Source organism: Nannobrachium achirus (assembly GCF_963921795.1).
Source record: "Nannobrachium achirus genome assembly, chromosome: 12".
Lineage (NCBI taxonomy): Eukaryota > Metazoa > Chordata > Actinopteri > Myctophiformes > Myctophidae > Nannobrachium > Nannobrachium achirus.
This window is the reverse complement of record NC_137832.1, coordinates 64,950,576-64,974,233: the sequence shown is the minus strand read 5'-3', so window position 1 is coordinate 64,974,233 and position 23,658 is coordinate 64,950,576. Positions and strand designations below refer to the sequence as shown.

At 43.1% G+C, this 23,658-nt stretch overlaps 1 protein-coding gene across 1 annotated transcript; it reads right to left on the bottom strand.

Annotated features, from left to right (window-relative positions):
• Window positions 1-9,487: 9,487 nt before the first annotated feature.
• Window positions 9,488-22,978, bottom strand: mblac2 (metallo-beta-lactamase domain containing 2; the record flags this gene model as incomplete). The annotated part of the gene is made up of 3 exons (XM_080739383.1): window positions 22,361-22,978; window positions 10,727-10,941; window positions 9,488-9,661 (listed from the first exon to the last, which is right to left on the bottom strand). The coding sequence occupies exons 1-3, from the start codon at window positions 22,809-22,811 to the stop codon at window positions 9,488-9,490; spliced, it is 840 nt and encodes a 279-aa protein (XP_080595509.1). The 5' UTR covers window positions 22,812-22,978.
• Window positions 22,979-23,658: the final 680 nt, after the last annotated feature.

Here is a 23,658-nt window from a genome sequence, read left to right as displayed (position 1 = left end):
TGGTCCGCGTGGTCAATGACAATTAACTATTAAATGTATGTACGTTAATTAAAAATCTAAATGTGTGGGCCCCTTCTCTGTTGTCTACAGGTGCTTCCTTGGCCTACAGATGATCATCATGGCTTAAAATCCGAGCTGGGTAGTGCGCGTCGAGAGGGAGGGGGGTTTATGGTGGAGGGTGGGCGAGCCCTAAAAAATGATTGACCAGGGGCCCTCGTGGGGGTTAATCCGTCCCTGAGTGGTCTAATGATCTGACTTTTAGCAGAGAGGTTCCATATTTAAAACCCAGTCTACCTGTAGTTTGATGATGGAGTACTTTAAATTCTTTGTAAAGATATGCATGGGTGACTCGGGAGGGTGACATGGGAGAATGTCTTTTAAATGCACTGTGTGTTTGGGTGGCTTAGTTGGAAAAGCTCTTGGCTCATCAACAGAAGGTCATGGGATTAAATCCCAATACTGGCACCTCTGTATCTGAGCAACTGACACTGATGGTTTGATTTTTCTCTCCCTTAAATGTCCATTGTCATTGACAATGCATTGGGCGCCTATTTCAAAAACTACAAATTATTTCAAAGTAAAAATCTCAAGCATGTATGTCCACAATAAGGTGGACTTTTTTGTGAATCAAGTTGATCGGTTAAAGTATGTAGGAACAGCGAGGTGCCAAAGTTTTTAAGTTTTAAAAGTTAAATATCTCCAAAACTACAAAACATTTCGAAGTAAAACATTCAAGCATGTGTGTCCACAGCTAGGTGAATTATAAAAAGTATGAATGGAGTTTCTAAGTCTAAAATACGGATAATAAGAATAACGGTGCCCCCCGATAGTCCTTGATGGCATGGGGCTTGAACCTGCCAACTGTCTGAGGCGAAGACAACCATTCAAGTGCACCACGCCACTGATCCAAGGCACTTTAAAGCCCTCAACAGCTCCTGTTGCTTTTGTTTGCTTGTATTTTAGATGTGAAAGTGTCAAAGTACTTCAGCAAGGTAGGAGGACTGGGATGTGAACACACAACCTCTATACTGGGAGTCTGACCTTCAGACAACTACACGATCTCTAACTGCAGCTTATCATTGGTGCTTTTGAAGTAAAGTCTATAGTTACAACCAGTTGTGGATAAGAGGTCATTAAGATGCAGGCCTTGAACACAGAAAGTGGTGATTCAAAACCAGGCTTACATTTTCTCCATCTTTTTCCTGGCTTTTACCTTTATCTATACTTTCAATAAATAGCAAGACAGAATATGTTACAAGTATGCACCACAGTAGTGTAGTCGTGGTAAAGATTTAGGAAATATAACTCAAAAGTCCTCAGTTCTCTCTCTCTCGGTCGTCCTCAGACGAGCTTCCACCGGAGTCTCCAATCTTTCCGGTTCTCCATACACCCGGCCAGCTCCGAAGAGCTTTCAGCTCCCACATCCTTCTTCGGGACGTCCACATACGTTAACGCGGAACGTCCTCGCGATCGATGCCCGGGCGTTGGTTGATGCCTGCTGGCCGGGAGCTCCCGATGTCTGTGGCAGTGGCCGGCCAGCTTCATCCTCCTAGCTGCTACCTTCTTGCTGAGCCTCGGCAGTTGCCTGTACAGGTCCTTGTTGGTAATGTGGATGTTCTGGTCCACATTCAGAACAGCTCGTAGCATTCTGGTGTAGCACTACACAAGGTTGCACACAGTTAGCGAGCTGCAGGCACACGTAAAATTTCGTAGAAATGTTCTCCTTAATTCTAGATCTAATCCTAGATTTTTTTAAAGTGCGATAATTCGGAAACCAAGAGGTTTTAAGCGCCTGTCTTAAGCCCTTCTGCTAATGCTCATGTGTAGCTCTTCGAGACGAACGCGTGGATATGAAATTAATTCGTTTTTTTTAGATTGTCTTCGAAACCCCCAAAATTACATAAGAGTAAGGCGTCAAAACATAGATTTTAAGTCTTAAATTTCCGATAGTGCCTATCTCTTAGTATGTTGTAGCCTATAGCTCTTCGAGACAAATGCGTGGATATGAAATTAATTCTTTATTTTTTTCAGATTGACTTCAAAACCCCCAAAATTAAAAAGACTATAGTAAGGCATCAAAACATAGATTTTAAGTCCAAAATTTCCGATAGTGCCTATCTTTTGGTATGTTGTTTAGCTCGTCGAGACGAACGTGTGGATGTGTGACACATTGCTGTGTGACCCCTGGAACCCTACTTTTTTTCGACAAATGTTAATGCTAACAAATGCTTATGCTAACGACTGCTAGATTTATCAAAGTGCGATAACTCGGAAACCAATAGGTTTTAAGCGCCCGTCTTTTAGTATGTTGTATAGCTCTTCGAGACGAACGCGTGGACATGAAATGTATTCATTTTTTTCAGATTGACTTCAAAACCCCGAAAATAGATAGATAGATACCTTTATTATCCCAAGGGGGAAAAATTACATAAGACTATAGTAAGGCGTCAAAACATAGATTTTAAGTCCAAAATTTCTGATAGTGCCATTATTTTGGTATGTTGTATAGCTCGTCGAGACGAACGTGTGGATGTGTGACACATTGCTGTGTGACCCCTGGAACCCTACTTTTTTTCGACAAATGCTAATGCTAACAAATGCTAATGCTAACAACTGCGAGATTTTTCAAAGTGCGATAACTCGGAAACCAATAGGTTTTAAGCGCCCGTCTTTTAGTATGTTGTATAGCTCTTGGAGACAAACGCGTGGATATGACATTTATTCATTTTTTTTAGATTGACTTCAAAACCCCCAAAATTACATAAGACTATAGTAAGGCGTCAAAACATTGATTTTAAGTCCAAAATTTCTGATAGTGCCATTCTTTTGGTATGTTGTATAGCTCGTCGAGACGAACGTGTGGATGTGTGACACATTGCTGTGTGACCCCTGGAACCCTACTTTTTTTCGACAAATGCTAATGCTAACAAATGCTAATGCTAACAACTGCGAGATTTTTCAAAGTGCGATAACTCGGAAACCAATAGGTTTTAAGCGCCCGTCTTTTAGTATGTTGTATAGCTCTTGGAGACGAACGCGTGGATATGACATTTATTCATTCTTTTCAGATTGACTTCAAAACCCCCAAAATTACATTATATGCTAACAACTGCTAGATTTTTCAACTTGGATACCAATAGCTTTTAAGCGCCCGTTTGTTGGTTGATTTTATTAACACATTCGCGTGCCATGCTGATATATCCACACTGATATTAATCCCTGGCTCTTCATTTGGTGACAACATTTACCAGAATATTTCATTCATTACTGTTTCTTTTAGCCCCACTGCTAGGTTGTGTTGTCTATAGTTGATTGACACCTGGATACCCAATGACATTGCTTCCATAGAAAGCCTCGGCTTTCTAGGATCTCCTTTTAGTTGACCTTGTACCAGTGATTTGTACTGTCATGAAACTGTACCTTTTTCTATTGCAAACTTCTAATACATTCTTCAATCAATACATTCTTCAATCAAACCATGATCTTGGTATGAATCTAACACATATCTGACCAAGTAGATGCATGTGTGCCCCCTAGTGGACATGGTGCTTTGGTGCAGCTGTTAGTGAAATTACAAAACTGGGTTCAAATCCTCATCTGATGATCTCAAGGTTAAGAGATCAAACATCACTCTGACAACATTTAAAGTGTCATTAATATGATGATGATGATGATGATGATAATAGTAATGGGGGTAACATAACAATTTGTATTGAAGGCTGATCAACCGCTGGTAACTTCCACAGGGTGTCCAGTCAAAAAACACCACAAAACTGAAGTCAATGAGATTTTCTTTTTCTTCTGTTCACCAAACACACATAGGCCTACCCGGGTTTTAATGTATTACATTTTTTCCATTTTCCCAAAGAATTATTACAAATAAACAAAAAAAAAAGTATCAAAAGAACACAGCCTACTCACGTATTATGAGGGTATTATGAGTCACCAGAAAAAATAATGGGTGTTTTTAATGAATCTGTCATGGTTAAAATGGAGTTTGAAGTACGATGGTTATGTGTGGGGCCCTCGTCCTGGAGGAGGACTGGTAACATGTACATCAAATTTCGAAATATTGAATGAAGCAAATTAAAATCTGTCCAGGGTGGTCATAAAAGCCTGATTAGACGATGACAAAGTTTTTTTGAAAGTGAAATATCCCTTTAATGGCCTCCACACGAAAGAAGAAGATACATATCCGTATGTCCCTTCTCTGATTGGACAATATAATGATGAGACGTCACAGCACTGCTCACTTCACAGGGGTGTGATTTCTTTTTCACTGCTACTGACAAAAGCTACGCATTGAAGGCAATCGAAGTATATTTGAATCAGAATGAAACAGAATGATGTCATTTTCTTGAATCAGAAACAACCCGGTAATCCACACCCTGTTAAGGACAGAATGATCAGACTGTTTGAGGAATGGATGCCAAATTGTCTCCACCAAAACCTTATTTCTTATTGATCCCACTTTGTTCAGCTTCTGCTCCACTGCTCTGCTTCTCCCTCCATCTCTGCTGCCCCCAACAAATCCCACTGGAGATGCCATCCCATTTTATACGTTGTTGTACGATGGTCTCACAGAGAGACATGGACATGTGGTTGATCATTCGTGCTGCATTCACACTATAGGGCAGTGTTTCTCAACCTTTTTTCTGCAAGGGTACACTTTTCATGTCCCAAGAATCCATGGGCACACCAACATAATACGGGGGTGTAAATCTCGTCACTGTCGGGAAGAAACCTTGTATCTCCAAGTTTCAAATTTGTACGTTTCTTTGCAAAGTAAAGCCCTGCTTCATCATACAAGGTTGTCGCACAACAGTAGTGAAAACAGCAGAACTACAAGCACACAACGCCTCGCACCGCGAGGCGTTGTGTGCTTGTAGATCGGCTGTTTTCACTAGTTTCATTTTTAAAATGATAAATACAATACTGGCTTTCAAGCAGTTTCAAGGGGCACACTTGACCCTTCTCAGGGGCACACCAAAGGTCCCCAGGCACAGTGGTCGAGAAACACTTCACCTTCACTTTTCGGGGTTTGATCCGGTCAGGAGCGGAAACCACCCTACGTCATGTTGTATTCCTAGAAGGACTACACTTTGGCCGGAACTATCAAACCAGAAACAGTTTTAACCCAAAATATTCCCCTGCACTCAAGGACATGCTTTTAGGGCCTACCTAATAAACCCCTTGATGCGGCGTAGTTTTGCTTTTGGAAAATGTGTTTGGTATATCTTTTAGTCAAACTCGTAGCGATTGGCAAGACTACACTAGGCTACACAAGGCTACTGGAGCATTTTAATAGGGATTGGGGAAACAAACGGAGGGAACCAAAACAAAGCGACACCGCTTCTTCTGCTTGTGGTTTCCACCTAGACCGGATCAAACCGCCCGTTGTAAACGATCACCAGGCTTTCCCCCAAGAAAGCCTGGTGACACAAGGTTGCATTCACACTATTCGCTATCTCTAGCAAATGTGCACCAGAACAGGCTGTGTTTTGTTGGGGTTCAGGTGGTTAAAGATGGGGTGCTGTGATTCTTCCCTCCCTACAACATAATCATCAGGTTTTATTGGTTAGACTGAAAATAAGTGTACATAAAGTGTTAAATTATGTTTTTATGTGGCCACACCCACCTGTTAATTAAGTATGCCCGGTTGTCAGGTGGGTGGTGACCCAGCTGAGGTTAGCCACACCCACAGCTGTTGTGGACTGTGAAACGGGGAGGGGATGATATTATGATGTCATTAATTCAGTCTATTTCAATCGGGCCTTTTGACTCTTTCAGCTTTCAGGAAGTAACCAAAAATACACAGGGAAGACATATTTGCATAATTATAACCACACCTGGGGGTCTATTAGAGCAGGGGTTCTCAAACCTTTTTAGGCTGTGACCCCCAAAATAAACATGTTTGAACTGGGGACCCCCACCCTGACAAGCACTTGGAATTGTAGGTACCAGTAAGACTCCCTAATCGGGAGATAAGCGACCGTAGGTCACTTATCTCCACAAATAGGGCAAAAATGTGTTTTGCCAAAATCTTCCTGATCCATGTTGATGACATGAGCGTAGACATACTGTGTAGTGATTTTCGTGATTTTAGGGCAAAATCTGTAGGAGCAGTGTCCAAAAATGTGTTTTTAAAAATCGGCCTGGAGGTGGCGCTATATGGGAGAGATTCATGTTGATGGGATGAGTGTAGACATACTGTGTACCGATTTGCGTGATTTTAGGGCAAAAATTGTAGGAGCAGTGTCCAAAAATGTGTTTTGCAAGAATCGGCCTCATGGTGGCGCTAGAAGAGGGCCATGTGAGAAATGAGGGGTGGGGTCTCCGCGCCGGCAAGGCGGACGAATAGGTACCGGCCCCGGCTGTCCCGGTCGCTCCTAGCCGGAGTTACGGCATTTTATGTGAGCTGCAGTGTAGGGGGTCCTCCACTGGGGGCGCCACCACTTTTGCATCCGTTCTGGAGCACCAGGAGTCGGTGGTCCCCGGGAATTCCCCGTGAGCAGCCCCGTTGGGGTGGTCATTTGGTCAGTTTAGCACATTTGGTCATTTTTTACATCTGGGGGTCCCCCAGGGACCTGGGGGTCCCTGGAGCTCCGGGGGTCCTTGGAGGTTGTAGTTTGGCAGGTAAGGAGTGTGTGTGCAAAATTTGGCATGGATCGGGGCAACGGTTGCGGAGATATGAGCAGGGCAAGAGTGTGACGTGTGAGGTGTGACAGACAGACAGACTGACTGACTGACGGACTTACACTTTGTGCAGGGTTTGATAGTAAATGCGACCTACGGTCGCAATAACATTTAATGTGACTCGGTTCCACAGATAAATATTGTGAAAATAGTCTATCTACATGCTCACAACGCCTCGCAACGCGTTGCAGTTAGGCCAGTTTGTTATTAAAACAGTCTTGAAAGTCCTTAAATTGTCACTTTAGAAATGTGCACATACCCTCTATTCACTTATACTGTATGTTGGTTTGTTTACCATTGAGTGAGAAACAAATTACATTAAGCTAATGATCTGGGGACCCCACAACATAATTTTGGGACCCCACTTGGGGTCCCGACCCCAAGTTTGAGAACCACTCCACTGTATTAGAGTAAGGTTAACTCCATAGACACATATAAAACAGAAAAAAAGTACAAAACTATGGCACCACCTCTTTAAAATGAGAACTTTGTGGCGCTTCGACACAGAGCCACTGGCAGCAGCCGCCAGCGTTGCACAAAACATCATCAGACAGAAGAACGGAGGCTTTTATTGTCGTGGTTTTGCGGTTCCAAAGCCGTTTGGTAAGTAAGGTTAGTACAAAGCAGTGTTACAAATGTAGGAGGTAGTGTAGTAGACACAAGGCTTTCACTGAGCGTTGCAGAATGCATAGGGAAAACGCCATTATTCACCAACTTAATCACATGCCTCAGAGATCAAACTCAAAACTCCCTGGCCTCTGTTTTTTTCTTTTTTGAAGTGCTGAGTTGTAGCATTATTGTGCTATTGTTATACTTCTCTTTATTTAGAGTATATCGTTGCTGTTGAGCAGACCTCTTTATCTCAATATTATTATTTTTACGTTTTGTTGGTAAATTAAAGGACAACTTTGTTTTTTTACAACAAGGATTCATATTTTAGATTTTGTAATTAAAGAATATAAAATATGAGAGTTAAAATGTTTTCATTTACTCCTTTCTATGGTTTTAAAGATTTTAATAATTTTGATTTCAGTGGCTGGGGGCATGCGTACAAGTGTCTAAATACGTATTTTTACACGGAATAAAGCCCATTCCCAAGTTGCACCGCAATCTTTCATGGGCCACGTTTAGCCACTTGTACACATGCCCCCACGTGTACGCATGTCCCCACATTTTAGCACGCTAAACGTGCTAAAACAATAGAACAAAGTAAATGAAAACATTTTAACACTCACTTTTTCTTTTCCCTAATTACAATCTAAATCTATGAACCCTTGGCCTCCCCTAAGTAACAAGAAATCTTGTGAAATAAAATGTTGTCAACCAATCATCCACGATGATGATACACGAAAGAAGAAGAACGGCCTACTTGATCGCCGTACTACAGCGCCACACAAAAGTACTTTTTGTCGCTGAATTTGGATCCGAGGTTTCCACCCAACAGATACGATACACTGTACATACAATATATAGAAACCAACCATAAATACTCTCAGACAAAACACACTCTTCATTCAGAATAAGATAAATACTGCATTGGCTATAATAATATATATAAACGATGCTGATACTGACTTGTGTAGCGGCCCAATAGGAGAGGGCGTTGTACACAAAGTTTGGCAATTATTATATGAATTCTGTTGGATTACATGAATGAGACAACCAGCGTCACAGCAATTTACACAAGGTTCACACGGTTCACTCTCTCCATCTGGCCATCCACGAACAACCTACACTGAAACACTGTTGATTTAACTCCAGAGAGCAACGTTATGACCAGCACATTCTCACTGCCAAGACGGCTAACGGGGGACTTCTTGAGGACTTCTTTAACCAAACGTTTGACGGGAAGGGGGTCCCCTCGACGGCACATGTTGACTAGGGGGGGACGTGAGTAACGTTTCTGTCCCTATCGGGACATTAACTCGAATGGCGCTGGTGAATGGAGTCAGCTGAAGCAGACTTTGCTAACTTTCTGCACGGCGACTCTCGCCTGACGGCTCACTCGCCGGTGCCTCTTGTGGCTCAAGTCTGCTTTAAACAGCACACCTCCGTCGTTTTAACTTTTTTATTTATTTTTTATTATTTTAGTGGAAGGCAGTTCTGCATTCCTGGAGTGAGGACGTGCCTGGGACGGCACCAGGTGACTGGAGAAACATTTGGTTACATTTGTCCCAAGAAGTCACGACATATACAGTAGGCTGTTTGGGGGAGTGAGAGTGTGTTAGTAGTAGAAATGGGACGATAAGTGATATTATCGCTTATCGTGATAAAAAACACTCACGATAATCGTTCGTGGAGATTTCATTTATTGTGATATCGTCCTCCGTCATGCACTGGGATCAATTCACCTTTTATTTGCCGATCTGCATATCCGGTACCATTTAAACCCTCTATAATTGGTAAAATGTACTTATAATATACGTACTTGAAACTGTCTTTTTTTCACTCTTTATCAAATGTCTTTGCCAAAAAATAGCCGATCTACAAGCTCAAAACGCACCACGTTGTGAGCTTGTAGATCAGCTATTTTTTGGCAAATGTTCCACCCCAGGATAATGGATTTTGATTATCGTGATAATATCTTAAATCGCGATTTCTTTTGTCACAATAATAGTGATATGAAATGTTCATATCGTCCCATCCCTAGTTAGTAGTTATGACACTCAGAGTTAAATTAACGGGGGAATGCTTTCGTTTTGTGCTTTCCTCTTCCTCTTCCATCTGGGGGTCCTCCTCCTCTTCCTCTTCCATCTGGGGGTCTTCCTCCTCTTCCTCCTCTTCCTCTCCACTAGCAGGAGCTCCGTGGGTTGGATGCCCTGAGTGCCACCGAGGCTAAAGTCCTCCAGGCGAGCGTGGAGAACTTGGCGGGGCAGGTCCCTGCTCTGCTGATGTAGGAGGAGGCCAGCCGATGGAGGCGCTTTGCCCCGAAGGTGTTGTAGTGTCCGGGGAGCACCTGGTCCACCTGGTGATGAGGAGGTGAAGACGTTAGATAATATTTGTTACATGCAGTTCAAAGATCATCAATGATGAGCAATTCATATGATTAATGATTAATATCGTTGCTGTTGGGCACAAAAAAACTAATCTCCATGTTCAAACGTTTTCGTTCTTTTCGTGAATTAACGCCCCTACTTGATCATACAACAGCGTCGCACAACAGTAGCAGATCTGCAAATTCGATTCATTTTGAGCTTGTAGATCTGCTGCTTTTGCCGTTTTTGAATTTTTTAGTTACAGTTACAGTTCATAGGTTTCCAGCCGAAAGAGACTACATGACTCGCCTATTGACCTGATATGACCCCTGCTGTAGAAAATGAATTAGTTGTGACCCCAAACAAATGCACATTTCATTTGTCACTTGAATGATTCCACCAGGATGAATGATTCCACCAGGATCTTGAGTGGAGACTGTCTCAATCTCATAGATCCACCGACAGAATTGTGTCCTTATGTCAGACCAGATACAGTCCAAGAATGACAAAACAAAAAGAATCTAATCAGAAACAAAAGGTGGATTGAGTCTTTGTACTTCAGTACAAGTAGGACCCTCAAGAATGCCAAGGCGGTCACAGCGGATCGGCCAGATTATAAACTTGACACGGTTCCACAAAAGGCTTTTAACTGAATTCAGTGAACAGCAGAATGACTCACCCTTACAAATAATGAAACCTTTTATGTACTGCAGTAACACCAATCAATCATCAAGATGTTGTTTTGGCCTGGCCTATAATTAGGGCTGGGTAATATTATCAGGTCTGTATCTCAGAAAGTGTAAAAATAGACATTATGTGATTTGTACACTCTGAGTTATGGTGGTCCTTAAAATTAAAGAGAGAACCACTGTTTATTGTAATTGTATAGCAGACGTGTTCCACATACTGTACCAGCTCTGACAGTGTGAGAAAAAATGGTTCTAAAATGTGATTCAGGGGGCCTAAGAAAATGTTCCTGTCGTCAGATTGTATTTTATTTCCATAATCCGTCTGGTTCACCTGTTCGCTGTCCACCAGGCCCACCAGGCGCTCACCTGTTCGCTGTCCACCAGGCCCACCAGGCGCTCGCAGCTGCTGACGTAGTCGCTGACGCGGCTGTAGGGCAGCCAGTCGATCATGGCTCCGTCGTACACCGTGTCGCCGCTGAACAGCAGCTTGTTGTCGCGGTCGTGGAGGCAGATGCTGCCCCGCGAGTGGCCGGGCATGTGGAGCACCGTCAGCTGCCTGTCGCCCAGGTTGATCACGTCACCTGGGGGGAGGGGGGAGGGGGGGAGGAGAGATAAGAGTCAGAGAGAGAGAGGGGTCATATACATTTATAGATCAGTGGTTCTCAGGGCGCCCTCTGGCCTACCGGTCCAGGTGCAGACCACTTAGGCATTGATGCCTGACGGGTCGCAATTTCGATTCCCGATCCGGACGACTTTTGCCGCGTGTCGCTCCCCAACTCTCTCTCCATTTCCTGTAAGTCTACTGTCCTGTCAATGAAGGCATAAAAGCCCGAAAACAAATCTTTAAAAAAAAAAAAAAAAAAGAAGAGATCAGTGGTTCTCAAAGTGGATTTTGTACTATCTAGGTTAATTTAAGGGGGTCTAATTCGACAAGTCTGTAACTTTGACAAGTGTACAAATGACAGTGAACAAATGGAACCAAATGTTTGACAACCACTGTAATCTGTATTCGATCACCGGAATTCACACACCCACACCTTCTGATAAGAACAATAAGGCCATCACACGCTTAGCACTTTCAATAACAAACTAGAAAATAGTGTTCCTTCGAAACAATTGTGGGCTTGCTTCAAGCCAAAAAACAATGGCTATAAAAGTAAAAAATGTCAAGATTGCAGGCAGTGCTCTCTTTGACGTTACTGACGTAATCGGACGCTGCATGCGTGATTGAGGCATTTTGTTCCAAAAATGTGTTATGCAAAAGTTGACCCGCTGGTGGCGCTATAACAGGCCAATGTGAGAAGGGTGGCATCTGTTCCTTGACCTAGTGGGAATGTGCTTGCAAAATATCACGCACATCGCAGGCTGTGTTCATGATTTGAGGTGTTTTTTGGCCACTTTATTGCTGATTGCAGCTATATTTATTATTATTATTATTATTTTTTTTAAATTGTGCACTTCATAGGCATGTTAGATAAAGGTCCTTAGATTGCGTGTAGAATGTTTCATGCAAATTGCTCAAAAATCCCAGGCTAAAAAAGGGTTTAAGTGTTTTACAAACTGCTCAAAATTATATAGCGCCACCCTTTGGCCATTTAGGGTAAGATTGGTTTCAGTTATATTTGAACTAACCCTCTACACTATTTCATCATGAAAATGTGACTTTGCGTGTATTTTTTAGAGGCAGAAGAATAATTTGCATAAAACTGCAATATTCATTGAATTATTTAAAAAGAATGTTTAAATTAAAAAAAAAAAATCCGATCAGACAGATCTTTAGCTATCGGTCCAAAGTTCATGTAAAAAAAAGTTCTGTGCACGTGACGCGAGAATCCCAGGATAAAAACGTGTTTAAGTGTTTTACAAACTGCTCAAAATGGCGGAAAATCTAAGGGCGGAGCTTACTTAACAAAGACACAGATGTCTTCCGCTTGAGTCAAGGCACGTGTGTAAGCAACTTAAATGTCTTCAAACAAAACGACGCATGACTTATGCCCGTTTAAAGTTTGAATTTTCAAACGCTTCGTACAGCACCCCCCTTTGGCCAATTGGAATAAGATTGGTTTCAGTGATATTTGGACTAACCCTCTACAACTTTGCCAAATGTCATGAACATTTGACTTTGCATGTATGATTTAGAGGTAGAAGAATAATTTGCATAAAACCGCAATATTCATTGAATTATTAAAAAATAACAATTTAACATACAAACTTCTCACCCCATAGCCTGTGTAGATATAGGTCAAAATTTCATGTGAAAAAGGTTTAGTGCGCGTAACGCAAAAATCCCAGGAGGAGATAGATTTTTACTGTTTTACATATATTTCAAAATGGTGGGAGATCTAAAGGTCAAAGGTCAAAAGTCAGAGTGTCAAAGTTGTTCGGCAAGATGAGCCGCATGTGTGTGTCCAGGTTAGATAGATATATAGAACCTGGGGAACATAGAACCTGGGGAACATAGAACCTGGGGCACATAGAACCTGGGGAACATAGAACCTTTTTGGGGGGGAAGTGGGGAACATAGAACCTGGGGAACATAGGGTGGACCCCCGGGGTCCTGGACCCCCTGTTGAAGACATCTGCTGTAGTAAATGATCAATACCCAGTGTTGTAAAGTAACAAAGTACATTTACTTATGTACCCCGCCACCAGGGCTGCATGGTTGGGTGTCTTCAGTCCTCCATTGAAATGTTTCACCCAGTGCACCATCCTCTCACTCTAGCACCAGCTTGGATTAAAATAGAATTCCTTGGGGCTTCCTAGCAAAGATCTTTCTGGATTCTATGAGAGAGGTGAAAAACTATATGGAAATCACTGTGCAAAGACTGGACCAGACTAGTTAGAAGAATTGATTCATATTTGGGTAGTGATGTCACATGACACCTTAAAGATGACCTTGTGCAATCATAGCCAAATATGGGCTTCTTGCAGGGATCTCCATAAATAGGACAAGGACAATTAATTTGCAAGTGTGGTTGCCGTGACGCGAGTCACACGTGTAAACGAATTCTCTCTTGGCCATATATGGAGCGTGACACAAGGCGTGACTGACTGACGCACATGAGATGCAGGTTTTCATAGTAAAAGCTATAGAATCCCACAGAGGGAGGAGGGATGAATGAGTTGTCTCTCTGTCCGTTGCCTGCAGAAGACGAGGTGGTAAGAGTGCATGCGTGTTTGTGTGCGTGCACAGTGTTATTCCTCTTATGCATGGCTTGTTAAAGCACTCCACCACCTCCCTCATGTCTAACCAAATCCTAGGCTAATGAAAACATATTTCATAATATTATGTTGCGTGGATTTTGAGCACAAAAAGCGTTCAACATCTCAGAGGCTGTTTTTTCGTCGCTCTAAGCTAGTGGGTTCTCAATCTAGCCTGATGTCAGACTCAGCGCTAGAGCTGGAGTCTGACATTGACGCAGCCGGTGCACGTGTGTTAAATTCAATCTTTATTTCAGACCCAAGAAGATCCATATCAGTTACAATACAATAAAACAACAATACAAAAAACGAATAATAAAAACAATAGGCAGTGGGCACCAAGCCCAAATGTTCAGTTTCTGACTTACAGACATGTGTGAAAATGGTTCCACAGTCTAGATGAGAACCTGACAGAACTGCGTGTAGAGTCCGTTATAACAGTGATGATGATGTACTTGCACCAGCATAGCGTGCACGTTTGAGTACTGCGTTCGGCTGCGTATGTAGTATGTACGTATGTCGGTGTGTGCCCGTGTTTAAGCCTGTAGCCCAATGAGGGACCAGCATTCCTGGTGATGCCAGTGGTGATGTCACTGGCGCAAGTTGGCACCTCGTCGACAGAGTGCAGTTTTCTAGTTAACTGACTCAGTCACTCAGATGCCCTACACATAAACCTGTACATAAGGTTGCTAGGTCACTCAGATGCCCTACACATAAACCTGTACATAAGGTTGTTGTGTCACTCAGATGTCCTACACATAAACCTGTACATAAGGTTAACTGACTCAGTCACTCAGATGCCCTACACATAAACCTGTACATAAGGTTAACTGACTCAGTCACTCAGATGCCCTACACATAAACCTGTACATAAGGTTAACTGACTCAGTCACTCAGATGCCCTACACATAAACCTGTACATAAGGTTAACTGACTCAGTCACTCAGATGCCCTACACATAAACCTGTACATAAGGTTAACTGACTCAGTCACTCAGATGCCCTACACATAAACCTGTACATAAGGTTAACTGACTCAGTCACTCAGATGCCCTACACATAAACCTGTACATAAGGTTAACTGACTCAGTCACTCAGATGCCCTACACATAAACCTGTACATAAGGTTAACTGACTCAGTCACTCAGATGCCCTACACATAAACCTGTACATAAGGTTAACTGACTCAGTCACTCAGATGCCCTACACATAAACCTGTACATAAGGTTAACTGACTCAGTCACTCAGATGCCCTACACATAAACCTGTACATAAGGTTGTTGTGTCACTCAGATGCCCTACACATAAACCTGTACATAAGGTTGTTGTGTCACTCAGATGCCCTACACATAAACCTGTACATAAGGTTGCGTAGCACAGCAGAGTAGGTGGGAACCACGACACTGACAAACATCTGGCTCGCAGCTTCTCTGAGCTCTCGGCACAGCCTCATACAGTCATTATAGGCCACTGTGAGACGTCTGATGCTGCATTGTCTGTAGCGACACCAAAGGTGGGCAGTATACAGTGTACAAAAGGATCTAAAGAAGAGAGATATCTCCACTGGTACTGAGCACATGCTGCACAAGCCAACATGCTGCGACACAGCATGTTGGCTTGGACATACAGCTTCCGCTGCGGTCTATAGATGTCCTTGTCATCTGAAAGGTCATTGGAGATAGTATGACCCAAATAGGTCATCTCACTGCACACACTTAGGGCAGAGCCAGCCAGATAGAAGTCAGGAAAGATTGATTGTCTGTCTTCCCTACTTCGGACAATCATGAGTTTACTCTTTTTTTTAGGGGTATTTTATATTAAAATCAAAGCTATACTGTGAGCATACACTCAGAAGCTGTTGGAGAGAGACCAGCACTATATACACTAAATATGACCAAATCATCTGAATACATCAGGTGAGTAATTATCAAGTCACCAACCCTACAGCCAGATGCATTTAACATCAATGATAAAACATTCATATAAACATTTAACATCAATGATAAAACATTCATATAAACATTTAACATCAATGATAACACATTCATATAAACATTTAACATCAATGATAAAACATTCATATAAACATTTAACATCAATGATAAAACATTCATATAAACATTTAACATCAATGATAAAACATTCATATAAACATTTAAAAGAAAAGGAGACAGAATTCCTCCCTGTAGTGTATTTGATCTAAGATCTCTTTAAGAGCAAAAATACACAAATCAGTGCCATGTTTTCTTTTAAATCCAAATCAGGTTATCAGCAGACAAAATCAACCTCTCAAGTCTACTCAGTACAATTATTATCTCTTGCACTTTGGACAGAACACCGGCCAAGGCAATTGACCTCTAATCATCTGAGCTGTTTAGCTCACCACTTTGTCTTTAATGACCGGCACTAACAGAACAGTGAGCATGGAAACACCCATGAACAAAAGAAAATGTAAAACACAGCAACCAATGGACATAGTTTCTTACTGGCAAGTTTAAGATGTTCTGCTGTAATATTGTCCAGACCACAGGCACAGTTATTTATCCCCTAGCTTCAAAACTGCTTCATGAACTTCAGCAAGGGTGACGATCACCTCATCATCATTCAAATCTACACTTTCCACTACAAACAGATTACTTTTTACACAGTAGAACACCTCAGAATACTGTTTCTGCTATAACTGTGACATTTCGGTGTGTGTGTGTGTGTGTGTGTGTGTGTGTGTGTGTGTGTGTGTGTGTGTGTGTGTGTGCGTGCGTGCGTGCGTGTGCCACAGATACACTGTAAGAAAGGTGTTGGGGCCAACGTTGCCATGGTGTGGAGTGGGATCGATTCGGAGGTGGAGAGACAAAGCGAATGCGAGTCGGACGACGGCGTGACGGGCAGGCAGCTGAAACTGAGCAATAAGATATTCAACTGCACTGCAGCAGTGCCTCTGACACAGCAGAAATAAAGGCTGGGTGTTGAACAATTACTGTCAGAATGAATACCTTCTGAGGGAGAGAGAGAGAGAGAGAGAGAGAGAGAGAGAGAGAGAGAGAGAGAGAGAGAGAGAGAGAGAGAGAGAGAGAGAGGAGATACTGAGAACACACAAGTTACTGAAACAAATTATTAGATAAAATATGAATGCCTGTACCATGCAAGGCATGGTTTCCTCCGCCACCGGTGTATGAATGTGTGTGTGAATGGGTGAATGTAATGCACAATCTATGTAAAGCGCCTTGGATAAAAGCGCTATATAAATGCACCATTTACCATTTAATAGCTACTTGTAGAAACTCCTACACAGATCTTTTGCCATCAAAAAACTAATCAAAGAAACCAACAAGGAGACCCAATCTGCACTCTTCTATCAGTGTCACAGTGCCAGACTGACAGGAGTGTCACTCCCCATTTCCTGTCAGTCTAACTGTCCTATCAATAAAGGCATAAAAGCCCCCCCCCAAAAAAAACTCTTTTTAAAAAAAGAAGAAAAAAGGGTTAGGTCTTAGGTCTTCAACAGGGGGTCTTCAACAGGGGGTCCGGGACCCCTAGGGGGTCCTCAGAGTTACTACAGGGGGTCCTCCAAATCTTTGTGTGATAGGGAAAAAAAATAATCTTAACAACTTGAACCCTAGTGTCCTTATTCTGATAACTTTAGCCAAAAATAGCTGATCTACAAGCTCACAACGCCTCGCGCTGCGATTTTCGGCAAGAGGTTTGGTTTAGAGGGGGAAAAGAGCAGACTAAGTACAGAGTGAAAGGTCAAGTTTATTAGGTAATGATGGCTCAAGTGGTTAAATATCTGAAAACACACATTGACATGAATCCAAAATACACTGATGATTGTGCTGTCAAACAAGGAAACTATATGGAATCTATGAACAGGTTGTGGGGGTCCCTGCTTCATCTCTCTCTCAACTAAAGGGTCCTTGGCCTGAACATTGAAGACCCCTGGGTTAGGGTAATAAAGGGGGTCTGTGTGGCCAAATGGATACATTTTTGGTTCCATTTGTACCCTCTCAGAGTTACATTTACAAGGTGTTCTGGATCTATTTGGTGGGCTGGCTGACTGACCTGCTGGCCTCGTGTCCTAATCGGGGATGAGGACAGACAGAACTTTATTTTGCATTAGGGCTTAAATATATCATAACGTCTGTCAGGAAACCTTGTGGACCTTATTTTCGTCCATGCCAAACCCTAAACCTCTAAACTTCTTTGCCTTTTTTACTATTTTGAAAACCCCTTTTAAATACTTCAAATAGCCGATCTACATCAACACGTTGTGAGCTTGTAGATCAGCTATTTGAGTGTGTGTTTTTCAAAATAGTAAAAAAAAGGCAAAGACGTTTAGGGGTTTAGGGGTTAGCATGGACGAAAATAGGGCCCTCTGTGTCCAAAACTGTTACTTTTCAGTATTAAAATTCAAAAACAGCAAAAGTAGCAGATCTACAAGCTTTGCTTTTGTGCGACGCTGTAGTATGATGAAGCAGGACGTTAAATAAATGTCTGCCCGATAAGCTCTGTAACAAAAAACTTCAAGTGAAGGAGGGAAGAAGAGCCGTTTCAGTTATGTCTCTGTCTGTTTTCTCACTGTCAGCCTGACTAGCTCTGTAACAGGAGTCAGAAGAACTTCAGCTTCAGTTCTTGGCTCACACTAATAATATCCACTCTTCGGACTTTGTTCTCTTAACAATAAAAGCTAAGTTATACAGTATGAATGAACCCTGATGCCCAGGACATCTGATAGCTCATATCATAAATGACTGTGTTTATTATTTGTCCTGTGCCAACGTGTTGTGTATTATTGATCCACATGAGGAAATGATTTAATAACAAATCTAACCATTGTGAGCAGTGAACTGCTACCTATTATGGGGCAGTGGTTCTCAAACTTGTTCATTTCAAGGACCCCCATGGATCTCAGGGTTACAGACCTGTAAGGGTCCATTTGGAATTCCCTCCAGGACCCCTGAGAGTCCCTGGACCCTACTTTGAGAACCAGTGTCCTATACGGGAACAGTAAAGGGTTAGGGTTAGGGGAACAGTGTCCTATACGGGAACAGTAAAGGGTTAGGGTTAGGGGAACAGTGTCCTATACGGGAACAGTAAAGGGTTTGAGGCGTTCCGTTCGTGTCTCGCTCAAGGATACTTCAACGCGAGCCGGGCGGGGATTGAACCGCCCAGGGACCGCTCTACCTCTGGAGCCACTGTCACCCCCCTATCCTGGACCCCTGCCTCCAACCTGCGTGAAGCTGGCACCCCATATGATGAAAACATTAATAAAAATGATGTCATTATTTAGTGCTGAATTTGTGCTGAATTGTGCCGTAAACTTTATAATTTGTGCTGGTATCATTTTTGAGATATTTCAAGTTATAGTTTTGCTGAGCCTTGCACCCAAAATTTTTTGGCTCCAATTCAGGAAAAAAGGGTCTCATATTCATTAGTGCTGGATGTGCTCTAATTTGTGCACATCCACATTGAAATCATCAATTGTGTTTTTATATATATTTATATATATAAATATTTATATGGTTATGAATTAGCAGATTTAGCAGCATTACAGTGGTGTGGCCAGCAGAGGTCGATGGAGATAATGGTAGAACATAGGAGCAGAACAGTGGTGTTATGTAAAATAACTAAACAATGATACCAGCACAAATTATAAAATTTACGGCACAATTCAGCACAAATTCAGCACTAAAGAATGACACCATTTTTATATATGTTTTCATCATATGGGGTGCCAACTTCACAGAGGTCTACCTCCACCCCCACCTTACTATCCTTCACCCCCACCTCCAACCCCACCTTACTATCCTTCACCCCCACCTCCACCCCCACCTTACTATCCTTCACCCCCACCTCCAACCCCACCTTACTGTGTTTACTCATTACTCTTCTTGGATGAAACCGAATACATCAAAGTCATGACGAGCGGCCATGCATTGCAGGCCGGCTTAAAAATAGAGTGCATGTACGCCGCAGCTGAACAGATACAAATGAAGTGCACTCTTCTTGTAGTGTGTGTGTGTGTGTGTGTGTGTGTGTGTGTGTGTGTGTGTGTGCACTCTCGTTAATGTGACCCCAACCTACGTATGTACGTACATGTGAGATACGATACACAGACATCGTGATGAATCACTAACATCTGGGACAACATCCAGGAGTGCATGTGATCAGGAACGTGCAGAGAATGTTAGAGAGGCAGGGGCTGACATTTCTAAAAGGGCCTTTGGTGAAAATATTGAAAATAGCTGACCTCCAAGGTCACAGCGCATCGCGCTGCGACGCGTTGTGAGCTTGGAGGTCAGCTATTATTTTCAGTATGTGATACCACACTGAACTAAGCATTATCAAGTCAATATCTGCCGTAACGGAATGGATTTCTACACAGAGAGTGCAATTATTTCATCATAAGATGCAGGACAGTTTGGACAAGGCAATTCTCTTGAATGCCGCCTTCAGGTATGGCATGGAAAGAGGAGGCATTTGCATTTCATTCACCAGTAAAAACTGCATTCATGGTCTGGAGAGGACACTTTTTATACTAGCCTAGTAAACTTGACTCCTCCCATCTTCTGTTCCAATGAAGGCAGGAAGAGTCTGGTTTACAAGGCTAACTTTTTACAGAAGGATAAAAGGGCAGGGGCTCAAGCCCCCTTTGATGTCTATGTTGCACGTGCCTGCATGTGATGCATCCTGCTGTGCCTGCATTGGCAGCTAAAAAAATACTGTCTGCCATTCATGTTCAATGGAAGACAACAGTGACATGAAGACACAAAGATACATCTGATGTTTGTAGATGCAACAAAAGATACATTAAAGTTGAGCTTCAACTTCAGCTACAAAGTGACAGATAGCAGTGCTGTAGCTTTGTATCTGTTGTCGCTGCCAGTGTGAACGCAGCATGAGTCCGTAGGGCACTGGAAGAAGCATGAGTGTGCGTGTGTGTGTTGTGTGTGTGTCCACTCTGCTGCATGCACACACACACACACACACACACACGCAGTCACGCACGCACACAGCGCCAGCACAGGGCTATATTAATTAAAGACTACCGGTACTCTAATCACGTTCACATGGACCATGCATGTACAGCATAGGACAGGAGGGGATCTCAAACTTTTCAGGCCCCCCAATGCCATATAATCGTATTTTAACTGGGGACCCCACCAACCAACCCCCCAAAATAATCATAATGGGGACACACCCACCCTGGCAACACCCTGGTCACACTAGGTGATGTAAATGGCATGAACCTGCAGACACCGGAAGTGCTGCGGTTAACAGAAGTTACGTCATGCGTTGCAGTCTTCCGGTGAAATTCTCCCGGCGGAAGAAGCACCGTTTCATGCCGTTTCAGCCTATGGTCGTAACCAGGCTTTTCTCTTCACAGATGAGTAAGCCTGGCTACGCGAGGCTACCCTGACAAACACTTGGCATTTACAAATAGGCATTTACATTTAGTTAGACTTGGTTCCACAGATAAAAAAAGTGAGCTTGTAGTTCGGCTATTTTCACAATGTTTGCCTCCTTACATAATAGACAATTTGGCCAATTTGGGTCCTCTAGAACGTCCTCCCCGTCGTCTGGGAATGGAACCCCGGTGACAGGAGGGGACACCACTATCTATCTACGCAGGGGTGTCGCACCCACATTCTGGGCCCTGCGTACAGGGATTCACTGCGGGGCCCCCATGAATGTTCTTCATAGGGGGAGGGGGTTTGACCCATTTAGACTGGGAACACATTATTATGCATTATTTTGTGCTTTAACTACTGAAAATGTTCAGATCTACAAGCTCGGTGCCGCGCTGCGAGCTTGTAGATCTGCTATTTTTGAAAACATCTTTAAAGGAGTAGTTCACCCCCAAAATGACTTTTTTTCTATTGATTACTCATGCCATGGAGACTAGAGTTCAATAATATTTTTTTGTTTTTTGTCACATTCCTAAGACAAAAATTAGTAAATAGTAAATTTACCCCCATTGATTCCGGATGGTGACCCGTTTCGAAACGGGTCACCATCCGGAACGAATGTGGGTAAATTTATTGTTATCACATTTATGTCTTAGGAATGCGACAAAAAACAAAAAATATTATTGAACTCTAGTCTCCATGGCATGAGTAATCAATAGAAAAAAAGTCATTTTGGGGGTGAACTACTCCTTTAACATTTGTGCAAGTCTTTAAATATTTCAAATCCTTTTAAGTTTAAAAAAAAAACAATGTCTCCATGTCAGTGGTGCTCAAACCTTTTCATGTCAAGGACCCTCAAAATGATTGGTCACGGACCCCCATCTCAAAATATTTAGTTCCAGGAGAAAGAAATCTTAGTTACAAATGTTCGCTTTAAAAATACATATATTCAAAGATTTGAACACATTTTCACGACTTTTCAAAAAAAGCAGATCTACAAACTCACAGTGAGCTTGTAGATCTGCTATTTTTCAATAGCTAAAGTATTTTAAGGCCCCTCCACCTTGGGCCCCAGTAACTCAGTCCCACATTCCCCCCCCCCCCCCCCTTGTGACGCCCCTGCCCTGTCACTCCATCACCCAGTGTGAATGTGATAATAATAATAATGATGTACAGTAGTCTACTACCTTCCTGCAGGATGTGAATGTGATGATAATAATGATGATGTTGTATAGTAACAGTACAGTAGCCTACTAACACACCGTACCTTCCTGCAGGATGTGCGTGGGCTGGACGGCCTTGACTTTGTAGTGCCTCGCCCTCCAGGCTTTAAGAAACTATGGGAGAACCCCCTAGGGGTCCCGGACCCCCTGCAGTAGCCTACTAACACACCGTACCTTCCTGCAGGATGTGCGTGGGCTGGACGGCCTTGACTTTGTAGTGCCTCGCCCTCCAGCCAGCCCACGGGGGCTCCACGATCTCCCTGTCACTCAGCCAGGTCACCGTCTCGAAGTTGTCTCCGTTGGCCAGCGCGTCCACCTCGGCGCTGTGCACGCCCACCTGGGAGAACTGGTGCAGGCCGCCCGAGTGGTCGAAGTGGGCGTGGGTGGCCACGGCCAGCAGAGGGTTCTTCTGGCCGGCCCCCAGCAGCCCCTGCTCGGCCATGTAGTCCGGCAGGCTCCGCAGGCCCAGGCCGGTGTCGATCACCACGTCCTGGTGGCTGCCGCGCAGCAGCCAGATGTTGGCGCGGTTCTCCGACTGGTAGAAGCGCTCCTGGATCCAGAACAGCCCGCCGCCCAGCGCCTTGTGGGCGTACCAGTCCGTGGAGGTGGGAGAAGAGGAGGACATGGTGGTCCCTATGGTGGTCCCACCGCAGGCATAGAGAGGCTTTCACTGGGTGGAGGATCGGAGGCAACCGCGGATCCTCTGCCGCTGCTGGTGCTGCTGATGGAGGTGGTGAAGGTGGTGGTCCCAAGATTTGTTTTATCTGCAAACAATATGTATAAAATAAAATAAAAACGCTTGCTGTCCTGATCCGCTCCGCTCAGCTGTGATGTTGTTGTGATTTGAGAGGTAGAAAAATAAATGATGGTGGCCAGGCTGACTGTCGTCCAGGGTTGCCAGGTTTTAAGAGAGAAATAAGCAACCAGGTCTAGGAAAACGAGCCCAAACCACAAGAGAAACCCTACTCTAGTCTACCCGCTCTACCGTAGCCATTTTTGAAAAATACATTTGAAAAAGAAAATTTGAAAATTGCGGAATATGTTTTTAGAAGAAAATAACAACACGAATCTGGTTTTGGGGGACTCCTGGCATAAACTAGTATTTTCAGATGGGGGTGTCTGCAGACAAATGCATACGGTACATCATTTGGGGGGTCCCTGTCTTGACCACTGGTTTAAAAAAAGAAGAAGAAAAAAAACCGCAACCAATATTTACAATATTTTTGATGCCACTTTATATATCGATGAACTGAATAACAAGGACCCCAACAGAAACAAGACCGCAAGGAATTTTTGGTTAAGTGTTTTTGCCTAATAAAATATTCAATCAATCTATCGATCGATTGATAGATTATACCAAGGGGGAAAATCAGTTACAAAGTTTACAGAGTCAATCAAACATACCGGTAATCAACTTTACACTAGTTTACAGCAAAGAAAACAAGCCCACAAGTCGCTTATAATAAGCGGAC